The sequence below is a fragment of the Oncorhynchus nerka genome, linkage group LG19 (assembly GCF_034236695.1).
Source record: "Oncorhynchus nerka isolate Pitt River linkage group LG19, Oner_Uvic_2.0, whole genome shotgun sequence".
NCBI classification, from domain to species: domain Eukaryota; kingdom Metazoa; phylum Chordata; class Actinopteri; order Salmoniformes; family Salmonidae; genus Oncorhynchus; species Oncorhynchus nerka.
The window spans coordinates 38,124,293-38,143,220 of NC_088414.1; the positions used below are offsets into that span (position 1 = coordinate 38,124,293).

General features: G+C 41.8%; 1 protein-coding gene across 1 annotated transcript in view; it reads left to right on the forward strand.

Moving 5' to 3' along the window:
• Positions 1-13,299, forward strand: part of LOC115146848 (CMP-N-acetylneuraminate-beta-galactosamide-alpha-2,3-sialyltransferase 1-like) — a 50,828-nt gene extending 37,529 nt beyond the window's left edge. The window contains exon 6 of the mRNA XM_065004928.1: positions 1,598-13,299. Coding sequence (XP_064861000.1) covers positions 1,598-1,795 — 198 coding nt within the window. The 3' untranslated portion in view covers positions 1,796-13,299. The remainder of the gene's footprint in view (positions 1-1,597) is intronic.
• The last annotated feature ends 5,629 nt before the right edge of the window (positions 13,300-18,928 follow it).

Consider the following 18,928-nt stretch of genomic DNA (forward strand, 5'->3'; position numbering starts at 1 on the left):
AGGAGCTCTAATTCAAACATGCAAGGATATATATATATATATATATATATATATATGATACGATTACCCACTTTAAAACTGTTGCTGCAAAATCACTTCTCAATGGGTGTACATTTCAAGCTTTCAACAACAATAAACCAACCAGCTCAATAATGTTTCTCAGACTTACACACTGTTGAGTTTTCCTAGTTAGTAAAGAAACAACCACTAAGTCAAAACTACACGAATTGCCATTATTTTAGTTAACAGCCACCCATGGTTGAATTTGGTACTTTTTCTTTGTACATGCACCAAGCCTCCAAGGGGGGTGACAACCGTATACCTAATGAGAAATATAGTCTAATAAAACAAATGTCTGCATAATGAAAGACATGAAAACTGTAGCCAACAATGTATTTTGAGCTGTTTTAAACGGGGACATTGTCAGTAAGGTCACTGAGACTAACAATAGACAATAGTTATTGTGGGCGGTTTAGGGTTAAAATATATGGGAAGGATCAGGAATGTTAGAGATTTGGTCACTGGGGCAAAAGAGGGAGATTAGAAACACAAAGTAAGAGGGTGGTAAGAGATCCTAAAGGTAATTTCATATTTCGGTTTAGGTGTTATTAACTTTATGGAAAACAATATTCCCACTATGTGGATTATAAACATGTACGTACATAGAGAACCAACACATCAAGTATAACAGGGATGAGTGGGGATTCATAGTACAGCAGGAGGCTTCTGTAACCTGCAATACGTGTTAAATATGTTTTACATACATCCATGACTGAATGTTTGGTCACTGGGGCGATTTTGAAAGAGGGAGATTAGAACCACAAAGTAAGAGGGTGGTAAGAGATCCTAAAGGTAATTTCATATTTCGGTTTAGGTGTTATTAACTTTATGGAAAACAATATTCCCACTATGTGGATTATAAACATGTACGTACATAGAGAGCCAACACATCAAGATATAACAGGGATGAGTGGGGATTCATAGTACAACAGGAGGCTTCTGTAACCTGCAATACGTGTTAAATATGTTTTACATACATCCATGACTGAATGGTTTCACAAACTACCTTTAAAGGTTTTGTAAGAAAGTTGTAACAGGCCTCATTCACCAGTCTAGAGATGAACCCAGAGACACCAAAAACATCAACGTTTAGAGCAGCTTGGAGATTATTACCCATGTAAGGGGGGAGCAAAGATGACAACCGTATACCTAATGAGAAATATAGTCTAATAAAACAAATGTCTGCATAATGATCCTATTACTCTCATGTCTCTCAACCGACAACCTTTCCCCTATTACCAACCTAACAATTACAGTCAACCTTTCCCCTTTTACCAACCTAACAATTACAGTCAACCTTTCCCCTATTACCAACCTAACAATTACAGTCAACCTTTCCCCTATTACCAACCTAACAATTACAGTCAACCTTTCCCCTTTAACAACCTAACAATTACAGTCAACCTTTCTCCTATGACCAACCTAACAATTACAGTCAACTTTTCCCCTTTTACCAACCTAATAATTACAGTCAACCTTTCCCCTATTACCAACCTAACAATTACAGTCAACCTTTCCCCTATTACCCCATTTCAAGGTCCTGGAGTGGCCTAGCCAGTCTCCAGATCTCAACCCCATAGAAAATCTTTGGAGGGAGTTGAAAGTCCGTGTTGCCCAGCAACAGCCCCAAAACATCACTGCTCTAGAGGAGATCTGCATAGCGGAATGGGACAAAATACCAGCAACAGTGTGTGAAAACGTTTTACCTCTGTCATTGCCAACAAAGGGTATATAACAAAGTATTGAGATAAACTTTTGTTATTGACCAAATACTTATTTTCCACCATAATTTGCAAATAAATTCATAAAAAATCCTACAATGTGATTTTCTGGATTTCTTTTTCTCATTTTGTCTGTCATAGTTGAAGTGTACCTATGATGAAAATTACAGGCCTCTCTCATCTTTTTAAGTGGGAGAACTTGCACAATTAGTGGCTGACTAAATACTTTTTTGCCCCACTGTATTATCAATGCAAATCAAAGTGTATTTATCATGTGCGCCGAATACAACCGGTGTAGACCTTACAGTGAAATGGTTACTTACAAGCCCTAACCAACAGTGCAATTTTAAGTAAATAATAGGTGAACAATAGATAAGTAAAGAACTAAAAACAACAGTAAAAAGACAGTGAAAAATAACAGTAGCAAGTCCATGTTAATGCATATTGGCTATTCTTGAATTGCCCTGCCAATCTTGTTCTTCTCAGACCTATGGGGGGTGTTTCATGCCATAATTAAGCCTCATGAAGCTACTGATACCTCTTACAGAGTCACCTAACATCTTCCTAGCGCCATAAAATACTGGCATGAATTAACATGGACTGTCAAATCGAGACAAGTTTTTTTCTAAAGTGTCAAACTGCTGTTGTGTACACAGCAAGACGTATGTGTTAGTTTAAGTGTTCGTTTAGTTTATTATTAAAGATCTCACCATGAACGCCTTAAACATCTACATGAACATGGTTTTGTAAAAAAAAAATGTAATTGCCAGAGTAATCTAATCAATTTAATTTGTCGACTTAGCTAAAATAGGCATATCACTTCAATACAAAAATTATTAGATTGATTTGCAGCCAGCCACCATTACTGTGTAGATATGCCTATTTCTGAAATCAATATGGACACAAGGGCTGCTTTGTTGGAAGAAGCCCTATTCAGGTCTCCAATGCCGCATTCAAAACAACTCCGAGCTCAGTGTGTTCAAGACAACTGGGAACTCTGAAAAAAGGTCATCCAACTCAGAATTCCAATGCAGAAATTTGGGCATCTTTCTCTGACCTGAAAATCACTGATGTAATGATTTGACCAAATGTTTTTCTCAAAGTTCCCAGTGTACCACACGTTTACCGGTTTAACAGACACAATCACTAACACCATGTAATCCTTAGGCTATACATTTCTGTGGAGATGTCTAATGGTTAAAAGCAGGGCTTGAATTGAGGGGGTATGTGAGGATATAGGCCTAACCCTTGTTATAGAGGCGGGCAAAAAGCATATGCTACCCCTTGTTTGCTTGGCCTTGGAAGAAAACAACAGTAAAGTATATCTAGGCAATCTGGGCTATAACAATGATTAACTCCACAATTATTTCTGCATAGTCTACGAGCTTATTGAAGGTCTTGCTCACAGGAAAAAGTGGTTGTTTTATTAAATGCTCCGCAATTTAGAATATTAGTGGCAGGCTATGCCTACGGCAAAAGACCAAAAAGATACAATTGATATGGGTCTATCCAAGTAAAATAGAGCCAAGCAACCAGCATATCAATTGACGCTTTGGTTCATTACGTAACCCGGTCAGAATTTTGCAAGTTCTAGCAACAGCTCTAGCAACGGAAGCTAGAACTTATCAAATTCCATTGTGGCACAGGGGGGTGACACTTTTTGGCTGGGGGACATTATTTAGCATGTCATGCCAAATAATGTCCCCCAGCCAAAAAGTGTCCCCCGCCACATCTCAATGGGATTCAATAAACTATTAGCGTCCGTTGCTATATCAATGGTGTGATGACCTTATGATTCTAATTTTGGAGATCATTATTGCCTAAATTACGTTCTTTTCAGCGTCGTTCTTTGAGCGTCGTCTCAGATTATTGCATGGTTTGCTTTTTCCGTAAAGTTTTTTTGAAATCTGACACAGCGGTTGCATTAAGGAGAGGTATATCTATATTTCCAAGTCTAACTATTGTATTTTCATCGACATTTATAATGTCTGCAATATCACCGGATGTTTTTGGAACTAGTGAACGTAACGCGCCAATGTATACTGAGATTTTAAAATATAAATATGAACTTTATCAAACAAACATACATGTATTGTGTAACATGATATACTATGAGTGTCATCTGATGAAGATCATCAAAGGTTAGTGATTAATTTAATCTCTATTTGTGCTTTTTGTGATTCCTCTCTTTGGCTGGAAAAATGGCAGAATTTTTCTGTGAGTTGGTGGTGACCTAACATAATCGTTTGTGGTGCTCTCGCTGTAAAGCCTATTTGAAATCGGACACTGTGGTGGGTTTAACAACAGGATTACGTTTAAAACGGTATAAGATACATGTATGTTTGAGGAATTTTAATTATGAGATTTCTCTTGTTTTGAATTTGGCGCTCTGCACTTTCACTGGGTGTTGTCATATCGATCCCGTTGACGGGATTGCAGCCCTAAGAAGTTTTAAACAAGTTTTGTGGTTGCAATATTGGAGATAGCTTGGTGAGATCTGACATGTTCCCTGAGCCCACTCAGACACTCTTGACACCCATTCCAAATGGGAACTACAAATGAGGCTCATGCGCACAGTGCAATAGCACTATAAAAACATCCTAGGGGTATTATCTCATGCAAGACCAAGGGAGTAATCTCTCTCATCACCTGTTCATGTGGAAAAGTCTATGTAGGACAAACAAAAGTACAATTAAAACACAGCATAGCTGAACACCGCAGCTCAGTCAGGTGTAAGCAGCTCACTTTGTTGAAGATAGCCATCCAATCTCCTCCCTCAAATGCATAGGCATTGAGCATGTTGCTCTACCAAGGAGAGGAAACATTGAGATCCTACTACTACAAAAGGAGGTGTCATGACGTTGGCCCGTTGGGTATAGCAAGCCCCATCCCCCTTTCCCTGCCTCCCCCGTTCCTCCTTCAACTAGGCTGCTGTGGTCAGAGAGACGTCGTAAATTCCTGAGAAGACCCTGCCACATGGCCACATACTATAAGAGGCAAAGGAAATTTTCATTGAGCAGAAAGGAATTTCTTCCAACTCACAGAACTTGAGGTACGAACAAATTTCATGTTCCGGAGAAAGTATTAAAAAAATCGGTGAAGAATCCAGCTACGAACTGGTCCGTTTGTTACAACTTGGGGAAGCTCATGGGAGACGGTGTGGCCACATTACCATAACGCTGTTTATATAATAGCCTCAGATATGAGGTTTACATCTAATTGTTGTATAAGATGAATGTATGATACTGTTTGTAAAATTGTGTAATATGATTTTGTACTGTTTAATGAAGGAAAACTCAAAAAGGGGATTGGAGTTAACTAAATCAGAGGACCGCCCCTGAGCCCAGTTTGGGTCAGGCGTCCTGGGACAGCCCTTTTCTGCCATTCCGAATAAAACTCAACTTTGAGAAATTATCACCAGACCGTTTTTCTCCATTAGGAGGAGACAAAGGTTGTTGACCATTGCTGAATCTTTTAACCATACCACGTGGTTAAACTCTTAGACTATCGATACCGACAGAATAAGAACAAGTCTTTGATATTAATTACTAGTCTGCAGCTAGGAATTCGGTATAATTGAACGCGAAGAATGACATCCGCCGAAATATCCATTCTATAACGAAACGAATGAATGTCACTCTGAACAATCCACTCTAACCAAGAGGGAGAGAGATGGACAATTCTACAAAAGAAACAAACTTTTCACCAGCGATCAAGACGACACACTGAGCGTAAATATATATATTGATTGCAATTGTTCCCGAATGAGTGAGCGTTCATGTGTAAAGGGTTAGCATTTCAATTGTTATAATTATCACTTTGTAGTGACTTCTTAGTTGACCCCCACTCCCCTTTTGTCTAACAAGCCGCCATGCCAGTTTAGCCCACTAGGGCACATTCTCCTATCATTTCTTGTAACCACATTTACCTTGTTTGTTTGTTTGTTTATGCATTTCTGTGAATTACTTAGTTAGTAATAAATAAATGATTTAAGACAATTGATGTATGGATGACTCATAGTGAAGACTGGGTTCGTGCAGATAACCAACAATTTACGACGTTTGGAATGAGACTAACGTGAGGTAAATAATTCATTAATTCGAAGACTAATTGGTCAGATAAAATATCTGACAAGTTATTTTAGGAAATGATAACTTTGTAATCTGAATATTTTTCCTTGGTGCCCCGACTTCCTAGTAATTACGGTTACATGATTAATCAGTAATCGTGTAATACTAATTACAGAGAATCTTTGATAAAAACTTTAAGTCTTCAGTTAATGATAGTAAAGACACGACAGAGGCTTACTGGATATCCTATCTAAAAACATTGACCCCTAGTGGTCTGAAATATTCACATTGATCTCAGGCCCTTGTGAAAAATTCTCTATTTTTTGAACTTGTCTTTTAAATTGATATATTCTTTCTACAGCTTATTAGCGTACACCTAATATGTTCCCTCTGTTGATGATGCTTACTATGCATTAAGGTTGAACCAAAAGATTACATGTAACAAATATAAATGAAATAGGAAACAAGAAAATATGTGAAATTTAATTAAACAATAATGTATGTTGATGCTAATATTATGTACAATATTTAATTATGTTTGCATATGATAACAATAGCCTAATATATTTAATATGCCATAAACTATTGTTTTTTTAACAGTTTCACTAATTCATCCTAATTAACTTAATCATTACACCCATCACTATTGTCATTGGTTGCACTAATTGCACTGTTTGTCTACATAACCTGGTTCAAGTATTCATGACACTACCCTGAAGAAGGCACAGTGATGCTGAAACATTGGTGATTTACCCAATAAATGACTGGGAGTTTATATATGGAGTGTGCCATTCTATTTGCATAGTTTATTCCCCGTTAGTCAGCACCTCCACACACAATCATTTTTCTGGGTGTGCACCAGCTCCTGTTTTTTTATTCAGCTAATAAAATGAAAACATTACTTCAAACTACTTTTGGGTACCTTGTTACCGTGACAACATGAAATCCATGTCTTTAACGTTTCTACACACGCAAACACACAGGCATGTAAAAATACAGTTACTGAACGATTTAATTTAACTGTTTGATTAGACATGCAATAATGTTTAATGTGACGACCCTCCCACTCTGTCTGCCGTATTCTCTCTGTTATTTCCTTATTAGGATGCTGGTGGGCGGAGTTGGGAGGGTCGTCAGCTACATGGGAAACACCTGGGCCCGGTGTCTCCCAGGATAAATACACCACTTCCCCATTCATGGAGGAGGCTCTCTCCATGCAGACACCCTTTGTAGATTGTGTTGTGGTTCTTGGTGGCCGTTTGTTTGTTTGTTTGTTTGTTTGTTTGTTTGTTTGTTTGTTTGTTTGTTTGTTTGTTTGTTTGTTTGTTTGCTTTGGCACCTTTCATCACCCTGCATTATCACATTCATGCATGCAAAACACTCACTTACACTACTGATTACACACACCATTGTATATTATACTTAGTTGCTTTAGTTAATAAATACATATTTTGCTACTCCTTATCTCCACGTTGTCTCCCTTTGTTACGGGCTTTGAGCCGGTTCGTGACAAGTGGGGGCTCATCCGGGATCTTTGAACTATTGGTTTGGGAGACCGTGGAGGTACGTGTTTGGTTTGCATATTGTGTTTGATAGGCCCAGTATTGGTTGCCTTTTGTTGTTTGGTTTGTGTGCTGTGTTGGAGAGACTATAATGGTTAGTTTCCAGGCCCTGCCTAGCCTGAACTCTTGTTCTACTTTCTGTTGGGACATCAGTCTGAGGTGAGTAATCTGCTGTGTACCTCGGTGGGAGATTTGGGTAGGGTAGTGGAACTTGCTACCCGGAGCTATAGCCTTTTTCCCCTGATAGGTTTAGCGACGTGTTTCATTTTTTGGAATATGTTGGGCAAGGTTAATGTTTGTTATTTTTGTGTGGTGTCTGTGGACTGAGCAGTTGTCTCGGGGGCACATCCGTGGCTTGGTGGAATTTGCCAGCATGCTGGGGAGTTCTATTTCCTTGCCAGCGGGCTACAGTGCGTAAATTCCCACCGCAAATCTGCACGAAGACTAGGGTTGAGTTATTGTCAATTCTCGGGTTGTGGTCTGGTGTGCTCAGCAGAAGGGAAGAGCGAGAATTTTTTTTTTTGTGTGATTATGGCGTCTTATGGCGTAGATAAGTTCATTCGCTCTCCATCAGAGGAATTGTTAGATTTAGGTACTAAAGAACAGCTGTTGAAGGTCGCGGAACACTACAAGGTTGAGATTAGTGACAAACGTCTAAAGAATTCTATTAGGTTGATATTGAAGGCCAATCTGATGGAGAGTGGTATTCTTGAAGTTACCACTGGGCCAGCCTCTGCTGGGGATTTGTCGTCTCCCCATAACGTTACAATGGACATTCCATCGGTTAGTCCTAGTAGCCTTCTTTTTGAACAGCAGAAAGAACTGCTTTTGTTACAGCTGGAGCATGATCGTGAGAAGAGAGAGCATGATCGGCAGCATGATCGTGAGAAGCTAGAGCATGATCGTGTAAAATATGAAAAGGAATTGGCATTTAAACAAGATATGGAGCGTGCTAAAATCAAATTGCAACAAGAACGTATAGAGTTGGTTAGGGAAGGAAAGATCTCAGGGGAGAGTTTGTTTTGGGAAGGTGACCCAGATTTACCTAGGGGTAGTTCCGCTTTTGGTCGTGCCCCAGAGACATTTGATATTGTTGGGAACTTACGGTTATTGCCTCGGTTTAATGAAAGGGACCCCGAGACATTCTTTTCGTTGTTTGAGTGGGTTGCTGACGCTAGGAGTTGGCCTGATTCTGACCGCACTTTAATGTTGCAGTGTGTGCTGACTGGTAAAGCGCAGGAAGCATATTCAGCTCTTAGTGTACACGACAGTGCCAGTTATGATAAAGTTAAAACAGCTGTGTTACAGATTTATGAATTGGTCCCTGAGGCTTACCGCCAACGATTTAGAACTTTAAAAAGGGATGATAACCAGACTCATGTTGAGTTTGCGCGACAGTTATCTTTACAGTTTAATTGCTGGTGTTCCGCCTCTGCAGTTGTGACTTTCCAAGGGCTGTGTGATCTGATTATGTTAGAGCAATTTAAGGACACAATTACTGATCGTATTGCCACGTATATTAATGAACAGAAAGTAAAGAATGTTGCTGCAGTTTTGGCGGACGAGTATGTGTTGACTCACAAAAGTGTCTTTGCAGAACCCCGTATTCGGAAAGAGTGGGGGCGTTCGGATAGATTTGGGCTTCGCTCACCGAGATACTTTGGTTCTCGGGCAGAGTTCTATTCAACTAGGGTTGAACCTGACTCCCATGGTAAAGCTGACTTTGGGCAGGAGTGTCACTACTGTCAAGGTTCAGGGCATTGGAAAAACGAATGTCCACTTCTCAGGTCAAAGGGTGCTTACGCTAAATCTAAGCCTACTGCATTAGCTGCACCTGTTCCACATCAGTTCATTCATGACTCATTTCCTCAGGCCCAGGAGAATGTGAAAGTCCATATTGATCCAGACTATTTACCTTTCATTACAGAAGGTTTTGTGTCTATGTTAGGAAGTAAAGACCTAGTGCCAGTGAAGATCCTGAGAGACACAGGTGCCTCTGAATCATTTGTGTTGGAGTCTGTGTTACCCTTTTCTGCTGAGACTGATTGGGGGAATAGTGTTCTAATTAGGGGAATAGGTTTGAACACTCTGTCAGTTCCATTGCATAAACTGATGTTGGATTGTGGGCTGGTGAAGGGTGAAGTTGTTGTGGGTGTGCGTCCTTCGTTGTCTATTGAGGGTATCGATGTTATCCTTGGGAATAACTTGGCTGGTGAGCGTGTATGGCCTGTCGTGTTTCCATCTCTAGTGGTTTCCACTAAGCCGTCATTTGTTGGGATTCCTGATGAGAGTGTACAGAGTTTCCCAGAGGTGTTCTCTGCGTGTGCAGTGACACGTTCTATGAGCCGTGGCGAACTGGTCACTGCGCCGACTAATGATAATAATACAAAGTATGTCACTGTTTTCCCTGTTATCCCGTTATCTGTAACCCGCTCAGATCTAATCAATGCGCAACGGGATGACCCCACGTTGGAAGAGTTGCGTGATCAAATTGTGCCTATAGAACAGTTGGGAGATGTCGCCCATGGCTATTTTCTCCAAGAGGATGTCCTGATGAGAAAGCGGGTGTCTCATGATAGTGTTTTTCTGGGGCAGGCAATTAGTCAGGTTGTTGTACCAGTTAAGCTTCGTGAGTTGGTGTTGGAAACTTCTCACAGCGACGTTGCTGGACATATGGGGGTGAGGAAAACCTACAATCGCATATTAAGACATTTCTTTTGGCCTAGATTAAAGAGGGATGTTTCTGATTTTATCAAAACTTGTCACACCTGTCAATTAACTGGTAAGCCTAATCAAGCTATTAAACCAGTACCATTGTTTCCTATTCCTGTACTCAGCCAACCTTTTGAGTATCTGATTATTGACTGTGTGGGTCCTCTGCCTCGTTCTAAAAAGGGTAGCAGTTACCTGTTCACTGTGATGTGTCAGACCACTAGGTTTCCTGCTGCCTATCCTCTCCGATCTATCACGACTAAATCAGTGTTAAAAGCTTTGACTCAGTTTCTCTCATTGTTTGGAATCCCTAAGGTCATTCAGAGTGATCAAGGATCTAATTTTACCTCTAATCTGTTTGGTCAGGTTCTTCAACAGCTCCATATTAAACACAATTTGTCTTGTGCCTATCACACGCAAAGTCAAGGAGCACTGGAATGTTTCCATCAAACACTTAAGTCTTTGTTGAGAGCTTATTGTACTGAGATGGATAAGGATTGGGAGGAGGGGTTGCCTTGGTTACTGTTAGCTGCTAGGGAAGTTTCACAGGAGAGCACAGGTTTCAGTCCAAATGACCTTGTGTTTGGACATAGGGTGCGTGGACTTTTATCTGTTCTCCAGGATGACTGGAAGTCTCCCGAGCCTCCTCAGTCCCTGTTATCGTATGTGTGTGATTTCCGGCGACGGCTGTATGCCGCTGGTGAAATGGCTAAAGAGAAGTTATCATCTTCACAGGAGAGGATGAAGGGCATATTTGATTGCCGAACTGAGCCTCGTCACTTTAGTCCAGGTGACCAGGTTCTTGCTCTGCTGCCAATTGTTGGTTCTCCTTTTCAAGCCAAGTTTCAAGGTCCATATACAGTGGTGCGCCAGTACACTGAGCAAAATTATCTAGTTGCCACTCCAGAACGGAGGAAAGCACACCAGCTGTGCCATGTAAATCTGTTAAAACCCTATTATGCACGTTCCTCTGAGACTGAACAGTGGGATTCTACAGAGGACGGTAAAACCTGTTCTTTTGGCTGATACCGTTGTTTCCTTGGGTTCTTGTCGTGCTAGATCTGTGCATGAGGAGGAAGATGTTCCTGGTCCTGACGATTGTATATTGCAGGGTAGATTGAAAAATTCAGAAACACTGGATATTTTAGACAGTCTTCTCACTCACCTACCTGTTGATGGGCGGAAAGAGATGGTTGGTCTGATTCAGAGATTTCCAGGTTTGTTTTCTGATACACCTACACGTACAAACTTAATAGAACATGATATTGACATTGGAGGTGCTGACCCCATTCGTCAGCGCTTCTATAGAGTTTCTTCAGAGAAACTACGTTGTCTGGATGCTGAGGTCAAGTACATGCTGGAGAGTAAGATAGCAGAGCCTTCTTTCTCCAGTTGGGCTTCTCCCTGTATCTTGGTCAGTAAACCGGATGGAACAAACCGTTTTTGTACGGACTACCGTAAGGTAAACAGTGTCACAAAGCCAGATTCATTTCCTCTTCCTCGGATGGAGGACTGTGTTGATCAAGTCGGTGCAGCTAAGTTTGTGAGCAAATTTGACCTGTTAAAAGGCTATTGGCAGGTGCCACTGACGAGTAGGGCACGTGAAATCTCTGCCTTTATTACACCCTTTGGTCTGTACTCGTATTCAGTTATGAGTTTCAGTCTGCGCAATGCACCTGCCACTTTTCAGCGACTTATGAACAGGGTTGTCGCCGGTCTGACCGGGTGCGCTGTTTATTTGGACGATGTAGTGCTCTATGCAGATACTTGGGAAGAACATCTGTCCCGTATTCAAGCCTTGTTCGAATGTCTGGCTGCGGGTCGCCTCACAATCAATCTGGCAAAATGTGAGTTTGCTCAGGCGACCGTTGCATACCTTGGAAAAATGGTTGGGCAGGGTGAAGTGCGTCCTGTTCGGGCTAAAGTGGTGGCTATTGATGCTTTTCCACCACCAACTACTAAAAAGGAACTGATGTGTTTCTTGGGCATGATTGGTTATTACCGTAGTTTTTGTAATAACTTCTCTACTGTGGTCGCTCCCTTGACAGATATGCTGAAAGCTAAGGCTGTTTATGTTTGGTCTACTCGTTGTCAACACGCTTTTGAAGATGCAAAGAGGTTGCTTACCTCAACTCCAGTGCTGGCTGCTCCTCGCATGGATTTGTCATTTACCTTGCAGGTGGATGCTAGTCATGTGGGGGCAGGTGCAGTTTTGCTGCAAGCAGATGTGTCTGGGATTGAGAGGCCTGTTAGTTTCTTTTCCAAAAAGTTTAACGATTATCAGTTGAACTATTCGGTTATTGAAAAGGAAGCGCTAGCACTAATTTGGGCGCTACAACACTTCGAAGTGTATGTCGGGTCGGGGGTAGTACCTATTGTGGTCTACACCGACCATAACCCCCTCACTTTTTTGAGGTCCATGATGTGTCCAAACCAGAGGATAATGCGATGGTGTTTATTTTTACAATCATTCCATCTCGATGTGAGGCACATCCGGGGGACTGAAAACGTGATTGCTGATGCGCTCTCTCGTGCGCCCTGTTCCTAATGTTTACGTGACTGACCATTGTTTCGTATTGTCATGTTCTCTCTGTCCTGTCTGCTCCCTCCTGGTCTTGTTTTCTTCTTTCCTCTTAAATGTTGCTTCCTGTACGAAGGTCGCTGAGGTCTGGGGAGGAGGTTGGCTGGGGCAAATTGTAAATGTGAACACGTAAACCCTCATCAATTTGTGGCGCAGAAGCTGTGTCAATTTGGAACTTAGAGGCTGGTATTTTGTTCCGGGGTCCTTGTTGGTCCCCGGTTTTATGGGGGGGGGATGTGACGACCCTCCCACTCTGTCTGCCGTATTCTCTCTGTTATTTCCTTATTAGGATGCTGGTGGGCGGAGTTGGGAGGGTCGTCAGCTACATGGGAAACACCTGGGCCCGGTGTCTCCCAGGATAAATACACCACTTCCCCATTCATGGAGGAGACTCTCTCCATGCAGACACCCTTTGTAGATTGTGTTGTGGTTCTTGGTGGCCGTTTGTTTGTTTGTTTGCTTTGGCACCTTTCATCACCCTGCATTATCACATTCATGCATGGAAAACACTCACTTACACTACTGATTACTGATTACACACACCATTGTATATTATACTTAGTTACTTTAGTTAATAAATACATATTTTGCTACTCCTTATCTCCACGTTGTCTCCCTTTGTTACGGGCTTTGAGCCGGTTCGTGACATTAATGACAAACAGAAAATAAAGAATAGCCGTGTAATTTGTTATGTCAGTGGGGTTGATGCGGGAGATAAGGGATGGTCCCTGGAAAAGAGAGATGTGAGTTGTGAGAGAAACTCCAGGATGGTGTCAGGACCACTGGAGTCATACACCTTAACAGTACCTACCTGGAAGCGAAGGTTGCTTAACGTGAGCCAGTGGTTAGCCTTGAGATTTACTATTTGGAGAAACCCCTGGGCCAGTGTTGGTACTGCTGACAGTATATATTATGTTCACCTTAATAAATGGTGACCCCAGGTAGAAGTAAAAGAGCAGCGACGATTCCCAGGTCTCACCTTACTTTCGTCCTTCTTCCAGGCCAAGTCATTTGGCCTGAAACGCCACCTGAGGTGGTGGAAGTTTTATACAAATACAAAAATAGCAATACACAAACAACACTAAGTCAATCACATATGTTTAATACTATTGTATATACAATTGCATTGTTTAACTCAGTAAACAGCTGCGGCTCCCGTGCATACAGCAGGCGATAGGGTGAGTACTCTGGAAGCCTGGACGCTGCTGTTATGTGCAAAGAGAAAGACCTTCGGGTTGTCCTCCCACCATTCCTGGTATCCGCCAAGGGATTTGTCTTGAGGGTCTAGTAGGTCCATTCATCCAAACCTGGAGTCACCATACACCATACACCATACATACACCATACACCATACACCATACACCATACATACACCATACATACACCATACATACACCATACACCATACATACACCATACACCACCATACACCATACATACACCATACACCATACATACACCATACACCCATACACCATACATACACCATACACCATACATACACCATACATACACCATACACACACCATACATACACCATACACCATACATACACCATACATACACCATACACCATACATACACCATACATACACCATACACCATACACCATACATACACCATACATACACCATACATACACCATACACCATACACACACCATACACACACCATACATACACCATACACACACCATACATACACCATACACCATACATACACCATACATACACCATACACCATACATACACGATACATCATACACCATACATACATACACCATACACCATACATACACAATCACATTATTTACAACTCACTGTACTATTAGTGTCAATTTTGAAAAAGCTATAAATGACAGGAGGCCTATGAGAAACAATGCTACAACCATTACATTATTAACCACTAAGATGTAAGCTCACATTGGCTGAAACCAACTAGCCTAGAGCTAGCTAGCGCTTAACTAAGCTAGGTTTGGCTAGTGTAATATACTAGCACACTGAGATAGGGATGCGGGTAGAAGAACCAAGTTTATCAGAGGTCACGGGTCAAGTGCAAGTACAGATGACCACATGTAGTAGTTAGTAACAGCGCCAGCCTCAGGCACTCAAGGTAAATACTGTACATGAACAGACATGACATCTCCCTTTCATTAGACTTTTTTTTACATTTATTTTTGTATGCTCTTTCAACTCAGTGTTTCACATCGCAATATGCAATTGTTATGCAATATACAACATAACATGGACATCACAATTGTTATTATTAAGATGTTTTCAATGTTTTATTAATATTTTCTTATTTTTTTAACAGTCTTTTCAGTACTGGTAACGTTCTGATAAGTCTTCCATATTGAGTTCAAATCAAATCAAATTTTATTTGTCACATACACATGGTTAGCAGATGTTAATGCGAGTGTAGCGAAATGCTTGTGCTTCTAGTTCCGACAATGCAGTAATAACCAACAAGTAATCTAACTAACAATTCCAAAACTACTGTCTTATACACAGTGTAAGGGGATAAAGAATATGTACATAAGGATATATGAATGAGTGATGGTACAGGGCAGCATACAGTAGATGGTATCGAGTACAGAATATACATATGAGATGAGTATGTAGACAAAGTAAACAAAGTGGCATAGTTAAAGTGGCTAGTGATACATGTATTACATAAGGATGCAGTCGATGATATAGAGTACAGTATATACGTATGCATATGAGATTAATAATGTAGGGTAAGTAACATTATATAAGGTAGCATTGTTTAAAGTGGCTAGTGATATATTTACATCATTCCCCATCAATTCCCATTATTAAAGTGGCTGGAGTTGAGTCAGTGTCAATGTCAGTGTGTTGGCAGCAGCCACTCAATGTTAGTGGTGGCTGTTTAACAGTCTGATGGCCTTGAGATAGAAGCTGTTTTTCAGTCTCTCGGTCCCAGCTTTGATGCACCTGTACTGACCTCGCCTTCTGGATGATAGCGGGGTGAACAGGCAGTGGCTCGGGTGGTTGATGTCCTTGATGATCTTTATGGCCTTCCTGTAACATCGGGTGGTGTAGGTGTCCTGGAGGGCAGGTAGTTTGCCCCGGTGATGCGTTGTGCAGACCTCACTACCCTCTGGAGAGCCTTACGGTTGAGGGCGGAGCAGTTGCCGTACCAGGCGGTGATACAGCCCGCCAGGATGCTCTCGATTGTGCATCTGTAGAAGTTTGTGAGTGCTTTTGGTGACAAGCCAAATTTCTTCAGCCTCCTGAGGTTGAAGAGGCGCTGCTGCGCCTTCTTCACGATGCTGTCTGTGTGAGTGGACCAATTCAGTTTGTCTGTGATGTGTATGCCGAGGAACTTAAAACTTGCTACCCTCTCCACTACTGTTCCATCGATGTGGATAGGGGGGTGTTCCCTCTGCTGTTTCCTGAAGTCCACAATCATCTCCTTAGTTTTGTTGACGTTGAGTGTGAGGTTATTTTCCTGACACCACACTCCGAGGGCCCTCACCTCCTCCCTGTAGGCCGTCTCGTCGTTGTTGATTTCACTGGTGTGTCAGTGTTTACATTGTTGCTTTCCTCTGTTTGTTTTGGTGTTGTTGGTGCTGGAGAACACACAGGTGAGTAGTTTTCCTCCAGGCTGACACTTGTTTCAGGCTTTCCTCTGTTTGTTTTGGTGTTGTTGGTGCTGGAGAACACACAGGTGAGTAGTTTTCCTCCAGGCTGACACTTGTTTCAGGTTCTCTTTCCACAGGATAAGGTCCATTATGGTTTCTGAGTGTCTCTCTGGGTGTGTTGTTTCATGTGTCTCCGGTTCCTTCTGTAGATTCTCTCTCGTTTGGTGTTTGTACTATGTATAACCTTGGCTGGTCATGTTTTCCAAGTACAATTGCTGGTTGCCATTTGTTGTCTTGTCTGATCCTGACTCGTTCTCCTTCCTTCATGACAGAAAGTTTAGGTGTGCCTTGGTCACAGTAGTGTTTTTGTCTCTGTTGTCTGCTTGTGAGACGGCTCCTGACATGTTGATGGAGTCTCTCTGTTGTCTGCTTGTGAGACGGCTCCTGACATGCTGATAGAGTCTCTCTGTTGTCTGCTTGTGAGACGCTCCTGACATGCTGATAGAGTCTCTCTGTTGTCTGCTTGTGAGACAGCTCCTGACATGCTGATAGAGTCTCTGTTGTCTGCTTGTGAGACAGCTCCTGACATGCTGATAGAGTCTCTCTGTTGTCTGCTTGTGAGACAGCTCCTGACATGCTGATAAAGTCCTGGCTTTAACAATCTCTTTAATGTCGGAATCTTTGTCTTCAGCCTTCTTCCCATTAGTAGTTGTGCAGATGAGACCTACTTCATCCAGGGGTGTGTTTCTGTACTCAAGGAGAGCTATGTAAGGATCTCCGTTGCTGTCTTGTGCTTTTTTCAACAACTTCCACCATAATGTGCAAATAAATTCATTAAAAATCCTACAATGTGATTTTCTGGATTTGTTCCCCCTCATTTTGTCTGTCATAGTTGAAGTGTACCTAGGATGAAAATTACAGGCCTCTCTCATCTTTTTAAGTGGGAGAACTTGCACAATTGGTGGCTGACTAAATACTTTTTTGCCCCACTGTAACAGTGGTCACTAACCCACTAAACTAACCCAATATAACAGTGGTCACTAACCCATTAAACTAACCCACTATAACAGTGGTCACTAACCCACTAAACTAACCCACTATAACAGTGGTCACTAACCCACTAAACCAGTGCTTCTCAATTATTTTCTGTTACGCCCCCCCCCTTGGAAGAAGTAAACATTTCGCATCCCCCAACTCTCTGCCACGACTGTAAATAGTATCATTTGTCTATAAAATTGTTATAAGTACACATCTGCATAACATTTTATCCATTGTATTTGATACTGAAAAATAACATTTAATATAATCAATAAATAATAATAAATTCAAATTGATCAGCAACATTAACTCAGGAGCACAATATATGAAACACTTTGACCTATAAAACAAAAATTTATAAAACAATTTGTGCTGATTTTTAAAAATCAAAATGAGGAAGTCAGGATTAATGGCTACAATGAGCACGTTTTGCAGAGCACAGCTTTTCGAAGCATGATACTGCAACTCTCAGCTCCTGCTCAATGTTTAGCTGGGACCTGTACTTGGTCTTCAGTGCAGCAACAGCAGAGAAGCCAGTCTCACAAAGATAAGATGTTGCAAAAGGAAGAAGAATGCCCATGGCCCTCTGCCCTAAAAGTGGATACTGCCTCTCTACACTCAGTGTCTGTGATGTGAACCTCAGTCTCAATGTGGAGTCAGACGTCATATCAATGAACTGGTCCTCCTCTGCAGAGCTGAAACCAGTTGGAGTTGGTGCATTGAAAGGATCTCTCACCCAGTCATACCAGTGAACTGGTCCTCCTCTGCAGAGCTGAAACCAGTTGGAGTTGGTGCATTGAAAGGATCTCTCACCCAGTCATATTGGGAACTCGTCCTCCTCTGCAGAGCTGAAACCAGTTGGAGCTGGTGCATTGAAAGGATCTCTCACCCAGTCATATTGGGAACTGGTCCTCCTCTGCAGAGCTGAAACCAGTTGGAGTTGGTGCATTGAAAGGATCTCTCACCCAGTCATATTGGGAACTCGTCCTCCTCTGCAGAGCTGAAACCAGTTGGAGCTGGTGCATTGAAAGGATCTCTCACCCAGTCATATTGGGAACTGGTCCTCCTCTGCAGAGCTGAAACCAGTTGGAGCTGGTGCATTGAAAGGATCTCTCACCCAGTCATATTGGGAACTGGTCCTCCTCTGCAGAGCTGAAACCAGTTGGAGTTGGTGCATTGAAAGGATCTCTCACCCAGTCATATTGGGAACTGGTCCTCCTCTGCAGAGCTGAAACCAGTTGGAGCTGGTGCATTGAAAGGATCTCTCACCCAGTCATATTGGGAACTGGTCCTCCTCTGCAGAGCTGAAACTAGTTGGAGCTGGTACATTGAAAGGATCTCTCACCCAGTCATATTGGGAACTGTTTTCAGGGAAGTACTTTTATTTTTGCAGCACTAGCGTCATTCAGCATGACAGAGACTATTTCTAATGCTGCAGGCAGTATCAGCTCCTCTGCTATGGAGTGTTTTGCACTGAGCAATTTGGTACGCCACCTTATATGATGCTAACAGTGCTCGCTGGTTTACTGAAGTAGCATTCACAAAGCGGGACGATTGTTGGCAATATTCTGCACGTTTTC